The sequence below is a fragment of the Colletotrichum gloeosporioides genome (assembly GCF_011800055.1).
Source record: "Colletotrichum gloeosporioides strain Lc1 chromosome Unknown consensus_27, whole genome shotgun sequence".
In the NCBI taxonomy this organism is placed as follows: Eukaryota; Fungi; Ascomycota; class Sordariomycetes; order Glomerellales; family Glomerellaceae; genus Colletotrichum; species Colletotrichum gloeosporioides.
This window is the reverse complement of record NW_025544672.1, coordinates 242914-259224: the sequence shown is the minus strand read 5'-3', so window position 1 is coordinate 259224 and position 16311 is coordinate 242914. Positions and strand designations below refer to the sequence as shown.

Below are 16311 nucleotides of genomic sequence, written 5' to 3'. Positions count from 1 at the left end.
CCACCACGGTTGATTGGGCGACCACTTATTGCCAACAATTTTGGCAGCCTTCACGCCGCCGGCGACAAAGCAACGAGATTTAATTTCTGCCACTTCGACACTTGCCTGTCTCGTCCTAAGCCCAACTCCGGTGCTCTAACCACCCACGTCTCCTTTCTCTACGCCTCATCGCGTCTCTGCTTCTCGAGCGTCCTTTCGATTCCCGGTTTTTTGCGCGCGCATTCTTCATCCAAACACACGAAAAATCCCAGAGATCAGTCACATACGGTCAAGATGGGCGAATCCAGGTTCGTATCTTTCCACGGCCTTCCATCTCGCGGCGCCCACCACCACCGCACCACGGACCCGGCGCGTCGCAGATTCGACATCGAGCACTCCCAGCTAACAGAAAAGACTATCCAGACAGGAACTCATCCAGTGGTTGAACCAGCTGCTGTCCCTCAACATCACAAAGGTCGAGCAATGCGGTACGGGGTAAGTGCAGCCCGATACCCCTCCCCCGCCATATAGCGATTTGTGGGACCTGGTGATTTTTGTGATGTGTTGCTAACGCCGGTTTGACTGCAGCGCGGCGCTATGCCAGGTGTTTGACAGCATCTTCATGGACATCCCCATGTCCAGGGTCAAGTTCAACGTCAACAGCGAGTATGCATACATACAGAACTTCAAGGTGTTGCAAAGTGAGTCCAGCCCTCGATCCTGCCTTGCGTTTGGTGCCCAGCGAACCCGACGCTGACCATTGCTCTCTGCAGACACCTTTGCCAGACATCAGATCGACAAGCCCATCCCCGTCGAAGCCCTCGTCAAGTGCAAGATGCAGGACAACCTCGAGTTCCTTCAATGGACCAAGAGATTCTGGGACCTGAACTTCCCCGACCACGACTACGATGCTGTCGCCCGCCGAAAGGGCGCTCCCGTGTCCGGCGGTGGCGGTGCCGCCCCCCGCGCTGCTCCTGCTGCCGGCGCTGCCAGACGAGGAGGCACGACCCCCTCGGGCGGTCCGCGCGTGGCCAAGGCGGCCGGCCCCGGCAGCGCCGCCCTGCAGCAGGAGAATGCCACCCTCAAGGAGACTGTCGTCGGTCTGGAGCGTGAGCGTGACTTCTACTTCAGCAAGCTCCGCGACATTGAGCTTCTTGTGCAGCAGGCCGTCGAGGAGGACCCCGAGCTGGAGAAGCAGGAGGACGGTCTCGTCAAGCAGATCCAAACGATTCTGTACTCGACAGAGGAGGGCTTCGAGATCCCCGCCGAGGGAGAAGCTGCCGACGATCAGGAGACCTTTTAGGCAGGTGTTGCCATGGACCAAGGTGTGAGGAGGGCGCGGGCATACCCAAGACTATTGGATGGGCATGCAGATTGGGGTTTAAGCAAAAGCACATGGGTTTGGCTGTAGTACAAATACCCAGAGGCACGTAATAATCGTATACTGGCGATGAGGCTGAGCAGCACTCGGACGGCGTTGGCAGCCTGGAATAGGGTCGGCCGGCTGGTCAGGGCTTGCGGCGCTCTTGTCCCACATGAGCAGTCATGATAGAATCAAAACATTTTGGTCTGGGAACCCCGAGTCATTTATGTTCGTGTGGTGTGAGTGAGAGCGAGGCACGTATGGTCCCGGACCACGCGTCCGAGACGGCTCAGACGATTCGTATGGGGTATTTTGGTTCGGCACAGTAGTCTGTCTGGGCTGAGAGTGATCCTCCCAAGTTTCAATCTACTAGTCGTCGGAGAGGTGAAGCTTATGCATGAACATGACTACTGCATTTCGGATGAATATTCTGGAAGGCTTCTTCTCACGCTGTCACTTGTCTAGTGTGGAAAGATGGGCATGGCAGCTGTCATGGCAGAGAAGACGGTGTGCCCGCGGTGAAGAGCCACAGCGTTGTATCCATCTCAGTCGGGATCTTCAGGCAGTGACAATCACTCGGGCTTCGGTGTCTCTCTTTGGCCCTCGTCATGAGCCCAAGCCCAGGCCCTTCCTGATGAGGTGTCCCAGATATGCGGTCATTCCTGCGGCAGGCTCCAGTTTAGTGGTTCCATGCAGGCGCCACAGGCGTCAAACAGCGCACACGACCACCAACCTCTCCCCCTCAGGCTGCCGTCTTTCAGAACCAGGCACGCCCAGGAACCCAGGAACCTGCCATTCAACAGTGGGCCGTCGTCGTTTTTAAAGGAACCGACCACCTGCGCCTTGCGCCCGGCTGCAGCACACCTCACTGGAGCATTGCATGCGCTGTGCTGCTCACCGGACTGGACTGGAACGTGAACCTTGATTGCATCTCCCCGGGACCTGACGCAAGCAACGAACCGAATTCGTCCTTCTTCAACAACATTGTTTTTTACCAGCACGACGCGGCGCTCGACAACGTTTACGATTGCGTTTCATTTGCGAATTATCCACATCATCCCTTCGACGACGCCATTGCGACTGCCAGCACGCAGCAACCACCCACGCCAACCGACCAAGCCACTTACACTCCCACCCGACGAAGCGAGCGAGCGAGCAATCACCGCAAGCCAGCCCAGCTCAGCTCATCCGAGCCCAAGCTCGTCCAAACCCGACCAGCATCCCATCATCCCCAATCGTCGAAAGAACCAAAGAAAAAAACCTTCCATCCATTCACAACAAACGGCCGTCACAATGGCTCCCCCGGCCGAGATCTCCATCCCCTCGACCATCCTCTCGACCGGCGAAGCGAAGCCCTACACCCTCTACAACATCACCCTCCGCCTGCCCCTGCGCTCCTTCGTCGTCCAGAAGCGATATTCCGACTTCGCCACCCTCCACCAGTCCCTCGCCGAGCAGGTCGGCGCCCCGCCCCCGAAGCCGCTGCCCGGCAAGTCCTGGTTCAAGTCCACCGTCTCCTCCCCGGACCTGACGGAGCAGCGCCGACAGGGCCTCGAGGCCTACCTCCGCGCCATCGCCGAGTCGCCCGACCGCCGCTGGCGAGACACCTCCGCCTGGCGCTCCTTTCTCAACCTCCCCAGCACCGGCGGCGGCAGCACGAGCAACTCCGCCGCGAGCGCCCACGGCCTGATCACAAGCGGCCGCGCCGGCGCCGCGGACCCGACGACCTGGCTCGACCTGCACCGCGAGATGAAGAGCAACCTCCACGAGGCGCGGCTGAGCCTGTCGCGCAGGGACGCCGCGGCGGAGAACAACAACAGCACGGCGGCGGCGGAGGCTGGCGCCGCGGCGAAGAGGGCGCTGGTCAAGGCGGGCACGCTGATCGGGAACCTTACCGCGGGGCTGCGCACGATGCAGGAGAAGGGCGCCCTCGGCGACGGCGAGCTGCGCAGGCGGCGCGACCTGCTGGCCTCGGCGCGGGTCGATAGGGAGGGCCTGGAGCGGCTGAGCAACAGCATGTCGCAGAACGGCCGGGCCGCCAGGGAAGGGTGGGCCTCGTCGGGGGACAAGGCGGCGCTGCTGGGAGGGGCCAGCAGCAGTGCCAGCGGGGCGCGGACCGGCGGGCGGGTTCTCGGCGCGCCGCTGCCCGAGACGGAGCGCACGCGGGAGCTGGACAACGACGGGGTCGTGCTGCTGCAGCGGCAGATGATGAGCGAGCAGGATGAGCAGGTGAACACGCTCGCGGCGATTGTGCGGCGGCAGAAGGAGATGGGGCTGCAGATCAACGACGAGGTGGAGGCGCAGACCAAGATGCTCGACCGGGTCAACGAGGACGCCGACCGCGTCGGCGGCAAGATCAAGGTCGCGAACCGGCGCATCGGCAAGTTCTGACTGCGGCGCGCTGTCGGAGTCGTCGCGCGGGTCGTCGTCGCGGCGATGGAGGTCGTCGTCTGGCTGCTTTGGATCGGGGGCGTGGTTTGGGATGCTTTTGCGTGGTGTATGGAGTTGGGCTCTCTTCTTCTCGTTGCAAGGAAAGCATGATACGGGGGAAATTTTGTTCTTACGGCATTTTAACTTGCAACAAATTAGCGACAGGTTTTAGGTTGTCGCCCATGATCACCTTCACCGACTCCTGTTTTGTTTTCTTCTTCTTACGCAAAGGCATGACGGAAGCGGGCTGGGAAAGGGGAACTCAGATTGTGCTACGGAAGCCCGTTTTGGATGGATTAACGAGAGATGGGAAATTCTGAGATGCGTTTGGACGCGCGTATATAATCACGACGGGAAGAAAGAGATTGGACAGTGCGATAGGAATGAATACCAAGGCTGTTTTGGCGTTTACGGGTGGTCTCGTGTGTTTCTGGTATTAGGATGAAGCCACTCCAAAATAATATTCAAGTGCGATCGAGGTATTTATATCTCTGCAGAGTCCGGCTTTTTGACGTTCGGCCACCACCAATACTTGGTCTTGATAGCGCTGAGTGTTGCCATGACCGTGCTGCGGAATACGCAAGAGAAGGGCGTCGTGTGATTGATCTTCGGCTGAGCCTGCGGTTTACGACATCATGGCAATCAACACGGGTATTGGATGCGAATAGCTTCACAATGGTAGTGTTGGACCACAGCTGGGTGATATACGACGACAACTGGACATCGATGAGAGTCATGTGAGGCGACGAAGCAAGCCAAGCAGAGCTTTGCATACCAAAGCTTAGCCGCGCCCGACGTCTTGATGATTGTGCTTGTAGTAAATCCAACCAACTGGGTTTGTTGGCTGTATTTATAGATCGTTACAATCTACTGAGCCTAGAGGTGCGGTAGATGGCTTGTTCGCGTGCCACACAACCGATCTCGACACACTGAATCGTAAGTAAGCGAGTGGTTCAGCGACGTCTGGAGCAGTCCCTTCTCTTGATCTTGTCTGTTTTCTCAAGGCTGCGGTTAAGTTGTCGCAATGAGGTTGTGTTTACCAGAAAGACAACGTTGTACTCGGAGGTCTTGACGTTCGATGTATTATGCTTGAGAGACCAAATTATGACCCTCGTCCCCAATACTGCGGTCGCATTTGGTCACACGAGGTTGTAAGATGCCCAAGACTGAAGCATCCTTCCGTCTGCCACGGTCACCACCAAGCTGATGCTCGGCATCGACCCGGAGCTAATGTGTCAAGTCATCCCAAGCCTGCGGGATGCAAGAAGAGCCGCAAGACGGGAGTTGTTGACACTGGACGCGACGGAGTGTGGCCGCGGACCGTTCCTCATGCACATGCAGACGGTGCTTATTGGGTTGACCCCTGCTCATGGGGTTGCATGCATGTAGCGCTTGTCACATCCTCTCGTCTTTGTTCAAAACTCATTTCTCGTGGGGATAAGAAGAAAGTTGAAGCGCCGCCCTAGTCTCGACGCTACGTTTGATCGTAACGATGCCTTGGATGTTGGCAGTGGTGATCATGTCCGAGGCCCTGGCAGTTTGTTGACCACCCCGGAATACTGACGTCTTCTCCGCCGTCGTCACCGCAAAACACCGGTTTTTTTCTCGACCCGGAACGTCGAAAGCGTTGCCGGCCGGCAGGCTCCAGTCGTCCAGAAACGTTCAAGCGTGGGCGTGAGCAGCGCCCACACGGTGACATCTGATACGTCACTCGCGCTCGTGGTGCAAGGGACTTCCCGCGGTTGCCGGGCAACGAGACCGTTTGGGTGGGAAGAGCGAGGGACAAAGCTCCACCGTCCGGCTTGCGCACCGCAACGGTTGGAGGTCGAGAGTGTGAAAGAAGAGTTGAGACAATGTCACAGTTGGCGCCCAACGAGTCCGACGGTAGCGATTGTGGCCCCCATTGTGACCGTCGCTGTTGCATTCGCAATCGCAATCTTAACCGATCACCCGCAGGATTCGAGGTTCGTCTCGAAGGGACGTCCCAGACATCTGGTAGGGACGGAAGGAAGAGGGCCTCGCCCTTCGCAACGGGGCATTGGCGGAGGCCGTGAGCGAAGTGTTCCTCGCCAGCTGGCATATGGGCTTTTCCTCATGAGGCATTGCTAAACATTGCTGGCGCCGACGCCTCCCGGGGAGGATAGCCTCAGACTCCGCGATTCGCTGCCGGGGGTGGATCTCAACCCCAGCGAGGCACCGCATCAGGACCACAGGCGAGTGTGCCAAGGGCCTCTCATAGGCAGGAGATTGAGCAATTTCTTGGGATTGGGCCGCCGGCCAGAAGTCTGCAGAAGTCTGCTCGAAAGCGAGAGCGGGGAGAGGGGTTCTTTGGCTGCGGTGTTTGCTTGAAGATGGGCGGTGGACATGGCAACGGGGGCAGTTTGTTTTGGCGATCTGTTGGTGGTGAGTGGTCGAGAGTTCGATGATGCTTTGTGGCCTCTTCCAGTTGGACGATGGGCGGTGTGTATGTGTGTGTTCGTATTTGCATGGCAGCAGCTGTATCTGCAGTCGTAAGCAGTCAGTTACCAGTGGCCCTCGCGATGACGGCCGAACCACTCGATCGTGGAAGGTGGGATGAACAGTTGCCGGGATGAGGGGAGTAACACGCTGCGAACTGAAGGCATCGTGGGCAATGGCATGAGTCGGTGGCGGAGGTTGGAGCTCGGTCATCCGCCTGTTTGGCTTTTTTCAGGGTCTTGCCGGCGCAGGGAACATCCTCTGGGCGAGAGCAGAGGCCGTGGCTGGGACCCAATGCATGATGGCTGCCATCTGCCGTGCGTCTCTTCAACGACCTTGCGTCTTGTTGCTGTTGAATGCTGCCGGATGATAACGGCCCCCAGGCGATGCATGCAGATGGGACGCAACGAACACAATATCAGAAGCAGAAGCCGACGATGAGGCTAAGACTCCAAATTGGAAGGCCCAGCTGGTGACAGCACCTGCCATTTGGTAACCTAAGAAAGCGCTGATGTCTATCAAATGTCACCATCCTTCGCTTAGCCGGCTGATGCGGTTGACGGGGAGGTCAGTGAGCTCCAGGTGGGTCCCTGTCCGCTGGAGCAACAGCGTTCAGTGGGCTGACGGTGGGAGAACAGCCACTGAGACTGCGCAGCCAGTCGCTAGCGCCCAGTCACACCCCCCGAGAACTGAGGTCCCCCTCCTCTCCTCAGTGAGGCCAGACCTGTCCAATTGCCATGAGAAATTCCCAAAGTAAACACAAAAGAATTCCTCCCCCTTCCCGCTTGCCTCTTCTCGTCACATCTTCCCTCAACACCTCCCCCAAAATCGACCTCCACCAAGAGCGGTTCTCGTGATACCATCCCGATCCGTCCTTCGACCTGCCTTACTAACGGGCAGGTCGATTCCGACAATAACAATTCTGTCTCATTGCCCCGCGATCGGACGCAATCCAGCCAGCTAAGCACCACCGCCAGACGAAGACAAAAAAAAAAAAAAAAAAAAAAACNCAAAAAAAAAAAAAAAAAAAAAAAAAAAAAAAAGCGCGAGGCCGGAGCGACAGCCCAGCAGCTGCAACCACACTGTCAATCGACAAAATCCTCGATACCCGCTCCGTCGCTTTGACATCCGTCTTTGCCCGTCCTCTGTTCTGGGTTTTTGGCGTTTGTTTTTGCTTTCTTGCTGCTTGTGAGTCCGAACCCTCCCAAGCAAGGCCATGCATGACCATCCTGTTCCTCCCGACTTTTTTCTCTGGTCCCTCCATCACCGCATGCCAACCACTCCTCTACTGCTGGACAAAATGCTCATGACCTCTATGCAGACGCTTCACGACTTAACGATTGCCAATGGCCCTACAAAGATACCACTAGAGCTCTTCATTCCCACCAGAGACTGAGTCTCATTCGAGCTGTAAAGCTCGATCCGACCAGCTGCTCCAGCCAACCGACCTCAACCACAAGTGCTGAGGTCTCCACGACATGAGCGGACCTCCTCCGCCACCGCCTCACGGCGAGAATCCCAAGACCACCGCCGGCTCTCCCCCGCCTGGCGCTGGCTTGGGGCCAGGCAATTACGACATATTCGTCATTCCTCAGCGCGATAAGGGCGGCGGCTTCATCTACCTCCCGTCTCTTGCGCCCAATGGCCCCAGCTTCGCAGCCGGTTTTGCCTGCGCCCTGGTCATGGTCGTCATGTTCCAGAGCATGGCCCCCGCCTTCCGCACATGGTGGGGAACCTACCAGGGCATGGGAAACATGGGAATGTCACTCCTCGTCATCGCCGTCGGTGTAGGAGCATGGGCATGGGGCAAGTCGCAAGCGCAGCCGTCTGCCTCAAACGGCAACGGTCCCAACGGCGGTTGGCGTACAGGCCCGGGAGGATATGGTTCTTACGCGGGCAGCGGCAACTTCGCCAACGGCTTCCCCGGAACCGGTGCTCCTCCTCCCCCTCCCCCTCATGGCACTCCCCCTCACGGCAGCCAAAACACCGGTCATTCGAGCGGTTCCAGCTACGGGTCGGGAAATGGGGGGCCTAGGTCTTCCTGGCAAGAACGACCACAAGGGCCTCCTCCTCCGCCACCCCGTCAGCCAGAGCCCGAGCCTGAGCCCGAGCCTGAACCCGAACCAGAGCCTCGCAAGCCGGATCCTCCTCCAAAGGCGAGGCCTGAACCAAAACCCGAACCTAAACCGGAGCCCAAACCAGAGCCCAAACCGGAACCCAAGCCGGAGCCCAAACCTGAGCCGAAGCCAGAGCCGAAGCCTGAACCCAAGACTTCACCACAGAAACCGCCACAGAAATCCCAATGGGAGAAGGCTAGAGAGGAGACGAGAAAGCGCGAGGAAGAGCGCAAGGCCAAGGAAGAGGAGGAGAGGCGCAAGGCCGAGACGGCCCGCAAGCTGAGAGAGTTCCGGGAAAGAGAAGCCCGTGAACGTGCCCGACGAGACAGAGAGGAGCGTGAGAGACGGGAGAGAATCGAGCAAGACATTCGCGAAAAGGAGGAACTCAAGCAGAAGCTGGAGATTGAGCGACAGGAGAGAGAAAAGCTCCAACGCGAAAAGGAAAAGGCCGAGCAGGAGGCCAAGGAGGCCAAGGAGCGCGCCGAGAAGGCGGCCAAGGAACGCGAAGCCCAAGTCAACAAGGAGCGCGCAGACAAGGAGCGTGAGGAGGCGCGCAAGAAAGAGGCGGCGGAAGCTGCCGCCCGCAAGGCCCGTGTCGAGGCACAGCTCGAAGCCTTTCGGAAAGCCAAGAGGGAGCGTGAAGCTGCGGAGAAGGCCAAGAAGGATCGTGAAGAAGCAGAGAAGAAGAAGGCGGAGGAGGAAGCTGCTCGCCGGGCCAAGGAGGAGGCGGAGCGCATCGCAAGAGAAGAGGCGGAACGAAAGGCAGAGGCTGAACGAAAGGCAGAGGCGGAAAGAAGGGCAGAGGCTGAGCGAAAGGCCGAAGCAGAGCGCAAGGCCAAAGAAGCAGCAGAGGAGGCGGCGAGAAACACTCGCAAGAGTGGCTCTTACGCCTTCTCGTCGGTCGGTGAGAAGACAAGTATGTGGCCCAACGGCCGACCTCCCGCTCCCCCCACCTCCCCATCCGTGGCTTCGTCGCAGCCGTCGAGACCTCCCCCATCCGCGGCGTCGTCGGCTCCCCCAAGACCTCCCCCGTCTGCGTCTTCTTCTGCTCCCCCAAGACCCCCTCCATCAGCCAGCTCTGTGCCGCCAAGACCCGCGCCTTCTGCGACATCTTCGAACTCGAGACCTGCGCCTTCTGCGACGTCCTCGAACACATCGAGACCAGCGCCTTCGACAGCATCCTCGAACACGGCGAGACAGCCCCCGAGGCCGTCAGCACGAACAGAGCGAACCGTCGACGAAGAGCAATACTCGTACCGACCATACGATAAGCCGAAGCACAAGCCGGCGTCATCCATCGGCTCCGAGTCATCATGGGCCCCGTCGGCCACGACTACGCGAACGACACCGCCGCCTAGCATGCGCGCTCCGTACACGACGAAAGACCCCGACAAGATTGTCATCAGGGCAGTCTATCTGTTCATGAATCAGTTTGCCAAGACCCCGGCCAGCCAGCTCGTGTCGGGGTTTGGCACAGTGACAGATGGACTTATCCTGCGGATAACGACCGAAGGCCTCTTCATCGACGACGATGTCCGCGGCGTCCCGCAGCGCGAGTGGGACGTCAAGGCCTGGACGTTAAAGCTGGTCGAGGTATGGTGCCCCCCGCACTGCTTGAATTCCGCTGCTGCTGCTTCTACCCCGTCGAATTCTGCAAACCATCCATCTGGCTTGTTTCAAAAAATGGCGAATCAGCGAGCGCGTACGGCGGATAGAGGCGCCACGAAAATGCTCACGGGAGACGAAGCTGATGCCTACCTGACCGAAATGTTGCGTGCTTGCAAGAATTGCTGCCGTCTTGGCTTGTGCGACACAAAGTTCAAAGATACTAACATCCCATCTTCGGCCGGGCAGACTGGGGAGTGGAGACACAAGAGCCTCCACGTCCTGCGCGCAACTATCCGAGATCAAGAAGGCAAGCGATACATGTTTGTCCTGGACGAAGAGGAGGCCTGGAAGGTCGCCGTCGGCGTGCAGAGGCTGCGCAAGGGCACCCAGGTGCGCTCGCTGGGCGTCAGCGGCATGTCTGCGTCCGACGCCAGAGGCACACTCGAGACCCTCGGCTGGGGTTAAAGGCTTGCTGCCGACTTTTGCAGCTTCAATTGGCCGACTGTCGTCTGGCGGTTGTCGATAATATGTAAACGGCTGAGAGGGTGACGGGCAGGCAGGCTGCTATTTATGAGGCATCGAAGGAAAGACGCGGGACGTGCCAGATGAGCATTTCAGTTTGGACGTGGAATTCGGTTGCATAGCAGAGCGAGGGTGGCACATTCCAGGGAGACTGGATCAAAACATGGCAATGATTTCTACAGCATTGGTGGGCCGGCTTGGTCCACCTTAGGATACCTCCAGCTTTCGGACTTCATCACCGGTTTGACGTCTCGATGGGTCGTCTGCGGGTGATGATGGTTTGGTTAATGATGAAACGATTTTACACATTTTGCGCGGTGTTCTCCAGCCACCCGACTTTGGGGATTAAGCTATTTTTGCCAGCCAGGCAACCCCAGCGTTGGAGTCGTTCTCCGATGGGGTCATCCTTGTCGGGCTTATCACCCTCGATATCATTTGGTCAGCACCGTGATTGCTAACCAGCGTTTGTTTACTCTAGGGCCTGCTAAATGGACCCTGAGAAAACCCTCTAACCCGGGAATGGATGACTCCTTGGCACTGACGTCGTCGTTCGTCCTATCGCAACGGAGGTCAGTGTTATCACCATGTCTTATCTGCAAGAGGAGTTTTGTCAATGATCGGTGAGGGCCTCCGGGCGAAGGGTCTTGGCCCCCACTTGGGGTATCCCGAGGTGAAGAGGGAAAGACTTCGTATCCTCCAACTTCGTAATTCATCCGACAAATATTCGTGGAGACCTGGTGGTCAGCATCCATCGGGCGTGTTTGTTATAAGTCCGCGCGGTTCATGAGGCAGAAGCTGACGCAATAACAGGCAAGGTACTTTTTTGTCCATGACGGAAGTACATAAAGTTTACCGTGCCGTTGGACAGGCACGTTGACAGGTCCGGTCCGCGTGTGGGGGAACCGTCTGCTTGGGACGGCGAACGCCCGTTGGATCTTGCACCCCGCCGTGATGGACTGTGAATTGTTTCACACCGACACCTCTAATTCAAAATCTTGCAATGTCACCTGTTGGCCATAAAGACGTCGTCTTCACAGTTGTTGTCTCTCGGTGTCATCTCGTTCGGCATTTACTCGTCGGCAGATTACCGCTCGTCCAATCTGCCGGCCCCCCGGTAAACAGCCCCCCGGCCCATTCCCGACATCGGCCGGAAACCTCAAGGCTGCGATAACACTTCCTCCCCCGTCTCAAAAGTTCCCCTTTCCATTGAATGACCAAGAGAAACATTCTTCACCGAAATAAAAACGGGTCCGGCCTCTGCTTAGTCGGCAGACCCCCGCTTGACTACCGGGAGGCATCAAAGCTAGCGATGCAACTGAGGAGTCCCCGCGATAAGCCAACCCCCGGCGGCCGCCCCATGCAGAGAGAGATGATTGCATATTGCTTATGGCAGAGGTCCTGATTCTAAGGAATAAGCAGCGCACTTATCAGCCAAGGCAACGGTTCGGATCTCTTCCCCTTGGAGCAGTGCTCCAGCGAGGTTATAAAGATGCCGCCGTCGTTGCATTCCAGGCAGTCCGGCTCGCCTCACCAGCCGTGATCTTCTCACCCCTCTCGACAGTCAATGATGAAGGCATTTGCTTTCCTCACGCTGGCCGGTGCCGCCGTCGCCGACCTCGTGACGACCGGCGCCTCGCTCAAGCTCGACGATGTGTACTACTTCGTCTCCCCCTTCTCCCAGGGCAAACCCTCCAACGCCTCGCTGGACCTCAAGACCCTGCCCCGCGCCTTCGGCTTCGCCCCCATCACCGTCGTCGCCGAGGCCGTGTCCACGCACGATCTGACAAGCCTCTTCAGCAACTGGACAGCCCAAGATGACGTCTGGCAGCCCGCCTTCCTCAACGCCATCTTCCTCGCGGGAGCCGGTCCCAAGTCTACATACGCTCGCGGCAACACCACCTCCGCCATCCTCCCGCTGTCCAAGCTCGCCTCGATCCCGTCCGGCCCGTACTTCCTCGACACCACCACCGGGGAGGTCCACCAGGCCTTCCGTCTGTACCCCGACTTCGCCGGCGCCTTCTCCGAGTCCCTTCTCCAAACGCCCGAGGGCACCTTCCAGACCCTCTCCGCGCAGGTCCCCGCCTCCGCGTCGCTGACCGTCGGCGTCCCCTCGCGGCTGTACTTCACCCCCACACCCGAGAAACCCCTCGCCGGCGTCCGCGTCGGCGTCAAGGACATCTACTCCCTCGCCGGCGTCAAGGGCTCCAACGGCAACCGCGCGTGGTACGGCCTCTACCCGCCCGCCGCCAAGACCGGCACCGCCATCCAGAACCTCATCGACGCCGGCGCCCTCGTCGTCGGCTTCCAGAAGCCCAGCCAGTTCGCCAACGGCGAGACCGCCACCGCCGACTGGGTCGACTACCACGCGCCCTTCAACCCACGCGGCGACGGCTACAACGACCCCTCGTCGAGCTCTTCGGGCGCCGGCGCAAGCGTGGCCAGCTACGAGTGGCTGGACATCGCGGTCGGCAGCGACACCGGCGGCTCGATCCGCGGGCCGTCGGGCGTGCAGGGCTTGTTCGGCAACCGGCCGTCGCACGATCTCGTGAGCCTGGACGAGGTGATGCCGCTCTCGCCGACGCTGGACACGCCCGGTTTCCTGACGCGGGACCCGCGCATCTGGGACGCGGCGCAGAAGGCGCTTTACAGGGAGAACTACACGTCCTTCTTGGGCGCGGAGGTGGTGTACCCCAAGACGGTGTATACCCTCGGCTTCCCCACGGACGAGACTCCTGCCGGCCAGATGCTCAACAAGTTCGCGGCGAGCCTGGCGGCGTTCCTGGACACGAACGTGACCGAATTCAACCTGACGGAGGCGTGGGCTTCGACGGGGCCGGAGAGCGTTAAGGAGTTGAGTCTGACGGAGGTGTTGGGGGCGACGTATGCCACGCTCATCACCAAGGAGCAGACTGCCCTTGTCAGGGACCCGTTTTATGCAGACTATGCTGGTGAGTTACGGCTGTATTCCAGAGTTGATTTTAGGCACTAATACAGCGCAGCCGCCCACGACGGCCGCCGCCCCTTCGTCAACCCCGTCCCCCTCGCCCGCTGGGCCTGGGGCGACACCCAGCCCGCCTCCGCGCTCGACGACGCCAAGGCGAACAAGACGCTCTTCATGGACTGGTTCAACACGGCGGTCCTCGCCCCCGCCGACGAGGCTTCATCGTGCTCCTCCGGGTTCCTGCTCTACGTCGGCAGCGCTGGCACCGCGAGCCCGCGCAATGCGTACCTCGAGGCGCCGAGCACGCCGCCGCTGGGTTTTAGCAACGGTCGGCTGTCGGTGTTCAGCGGCGCGCCGGACCATGTGTTTCCGGTGGGTCAGGTGGGCAGTGCGAGCGCGGTCACGAACCACACGGAGATGCTGCCGGTGACAGTGGACGTTATGGCGGCGAGGGGGTGTGATGGGTTGATTGCGAGGCTGGCGCTGGATTTGGTCGAGGAGGGGTTGGTGGTGGTGCCGCAGGTCGGGGCGGGGTTGGATGGCGGGGAGATTTTGATGAGGAGGGATGTGGAGGAGTGGGTTTAGAGGAGTTAATGATAATGTATTGATGTAATTTCGAATATGAAGATTCTTTTAGAGAGGTTTGGTTGTTATCGTTGTCGTCTCTCTCGTGGTCAGCTCAGCTGTAAATGTTGCCCTTGTCGGAGATATTCTGAAGGATTCACACTCTTTCTAGTTACATGCATACTTGCATTGGAATATCAAAATGTATGTACCCCTTTGAATCTTAGATCAGGCTATCGTAAAGGAGTCCGTACCCAATTGAGAACATAAATCCTGAGAGTGGGGATACCTCCATACTGCCTGTGTAAAACAAGACTTCGAGTGCGTCTATGAAAACATGATTTCTCCGCCATGTGAAGGCAATCCGATGCCTTGCAGATGTCCTTCCTCCTTTGTACAGGCTTTCCGCCCTTTGATCAGCCCACGATCAGCCTATCGATTCGCAATTGGGAACCCAATCCGCAACTGCGAGTTGCCTCGAGTTGCCTTGATTCTTGGGCCAATGAGCGCACTGCGGGGGTTGCAACACGCAGCTGCGCAGAGCATCAATACCATCAATCATTGGCCAGGCGATGGAGGTGGCGGTTTCATTCAAGAATTAGCTGATCGGATTGCCAAATCAGTATCGATGTTAAAAGACATTGTTCGCTCTCTTAACAGAGCCATTGTGTGCCGCCGCCCTTTCCAACAATTCAACGATCATTTTGTTTGAGCATCACAACGACAGAGCTAGCAGGCCATGGAGCCTGAGATAGCGGGCGAGATGGTGCCAGACCCGGCGCACACCGTCGCCGGGATGGATATCGAGACATCCGAATATCTGCCTCCAATTGACTACGGCATTGGGACCTACATGTCATACAGCATGCTATCGTCAACGACGTCGCAGCCTCGGATGCCGAAGGACGATCAGCCAGACACCTTCACTCTAGATTGGTCTCAAGATATGTCACTACATGGCCTACTGGATATCAATGTGGAACCTTTCTCATTCTTATCCTTCTACGATGAATTCGATTGGACACTTCCCGAGTTGCGCAAAGATGGATATGCTTGCGAGGCCAGAACTCATACCACCAGCCATTTTGGTGCCAGACAGGAGAAGGTATTTCCCTCTAAGGCGATGAATGACTGAAGATGCCTCAGACTAACACGTTTGGATCTCAGGATGCCTCCATCGGGGCCGAAACATTTCGCGAGCCCAATGATTGGGCATACAGGACTGGAATCGACCCGCTACAGGCCCTGCATGGGGTTCCGGTAGCCATGGACTCTCTCCACGACAAGGACAACTCCCACGTTCAACACGGCTATCTGACGCCAGAAAACATCCTCATGTACTACCAAGATGAAAACCATCATTCACTATGCTTCATGGGTCCCGAACTCGATTTGTCAATACTTCCCTGCGGGCCGCGATGGCACGCCAGAGGAACGCAAATGGACGAAACCGTACGCTGTCGTTCGCCAGAACCAGACGTACGAGAAGAACGAAACGCGTATCCGCCGAGGTTCAGCTGGCTGCTTGGCTGTCATCTGCTGGGAAACCTTGTGTTGCTCGCATCATCCACCGCAATCGCGTATGTGAAGCCAGGCGTATTAGCATATTACGGGACCTGGTTGAACTACGAGACACCGACCACACACCGATAGTATTCTCAAACCAATGACACTGAAAGTAAGCTTCAAGTCTTTTCTGTACGAAATCTCACGTCTCGAGGCTGATAATCATCGAAGTTCCATAGCGATAATCTCTCCACACTGGCTCAACTTTTTCACGGATTTCTTTCGGCGTTTTGGTTTTTGTGCAGCACCGCCTGCTTACACTGTCACCAAGCAGTCTATTGGACCTTGGAAAGTGGTGTCTTTTCTTTTTTTATCCAGGGCTCAATTCCAGGCCAGCATGCTCGACGAACAAACTTCGGTGAACATATCCTGCTTCAAGGATGAGGATTGGGACGAATACGGAGTCAATGATGCTCTACAACACAACTTACTTGCCGATGGCACTGATGAACTTCATAGCATGGCAGTTTCTTCCGATTGGCAGTCGAAGTTGCCGTCTCAGCCAAGCTGGGACACAGATAACCCTTCGATAGAAGGCCCGTCATCCTCCAGTAGTCCATCTCGGACCTTATCGAACTCAGAACCCGCCCACATCCAGCCAACAGTCAACACGTGGATCACTACAGTTGACAACAACTACTACAGCCTACCTTTCGACTTTTCAGAACAATCATATGAGCTTTCGACTTCGTCTTCAGCACTAAAACGAAGTCTGCAATCACCACAACCGAGACCCGCCGCAAATATCAAACGCAACAAAAGGA

At 57.8% G+C, this 16311-nt stretch overlaps 4 protein-coding genes across 4 annotated transcripts; all 4 read left to right on the top strand.

The window, feature by feature from the left end:
* Window positions 1-273: 273 nt before the first annotated feature.
* On the top strand, window positions 274-1282 carry GCG54_00007434 (Microtubule integrity protein mal3; the record flags this gene model as incomplete). Its single annotated transcript, XM_045407415.1, has 3 exons — window positions 274-474; window positions 584-680; window positions 753-1282. The coding sequence occupies 3 exons, from the start codon at window positions 274-276 to the stop codon at window positions 1280-1282; spliced, it is 828 nt and encodes a 275-aa protein (XP_045266860.1).
* Window positions 1283-2635: 1353 nt separating this feature from the next.
* Window positions 2636-3733, top strand: GCG54_00007433 (uncharacterized protein; the record flags this gene model as incomplete). Its single annotated transcript, XM_045407414.1, has 1 exon — window positions 2636-3733. One exon carries the CDS (start codon window positions 2636-2638, stop codon window positions 3731-3733), a length of 1098 nt encoding a protein of 365 aa, XP_045266859.1.
* Window positions 3734-7707: 3974 nt separating this feature from the next.
* GCG54_00007432 (uncharacterized protein) lies at window positions 7708-10419 on the top strand (the record flags this gene model as incomplete). Its single annotated transcript, XM_045407413.1, is given in 3 exon segments — window positions 7708-9262; window positions 9325-9557; window positions 9574-10419. 3 exon segments carry the CDS (start codon window positions 7708-7710, stop codon window positions 10417-10419), a joined length of 2634 nt encoding a protein of 877 aa, XP_045266858.1.
* Window positions 10420-12043: 1624 nt separating this feature from the next.
* GCG54_00007431 (Glutamyl-tRNA(Gln) amidotransferase subunit A) lies at window positions 12044-14002 on the top strand (the record flags this gene model as incomplete). The annotated part of the gene is made up of 2 exons (XM_045407412.1): window positions 12044-13424; window positions 13476-14002. The coding sequence occupies 2 exons, from the start codon at window positions 12044-12046 to the stop codon at window positions 14000-14002; spliced, it is 1908 nt and encodes a 635-aa protein (XP_045266857.1).
* Window positions 14003-16311: the final 2309 nt, after the last annotated feature.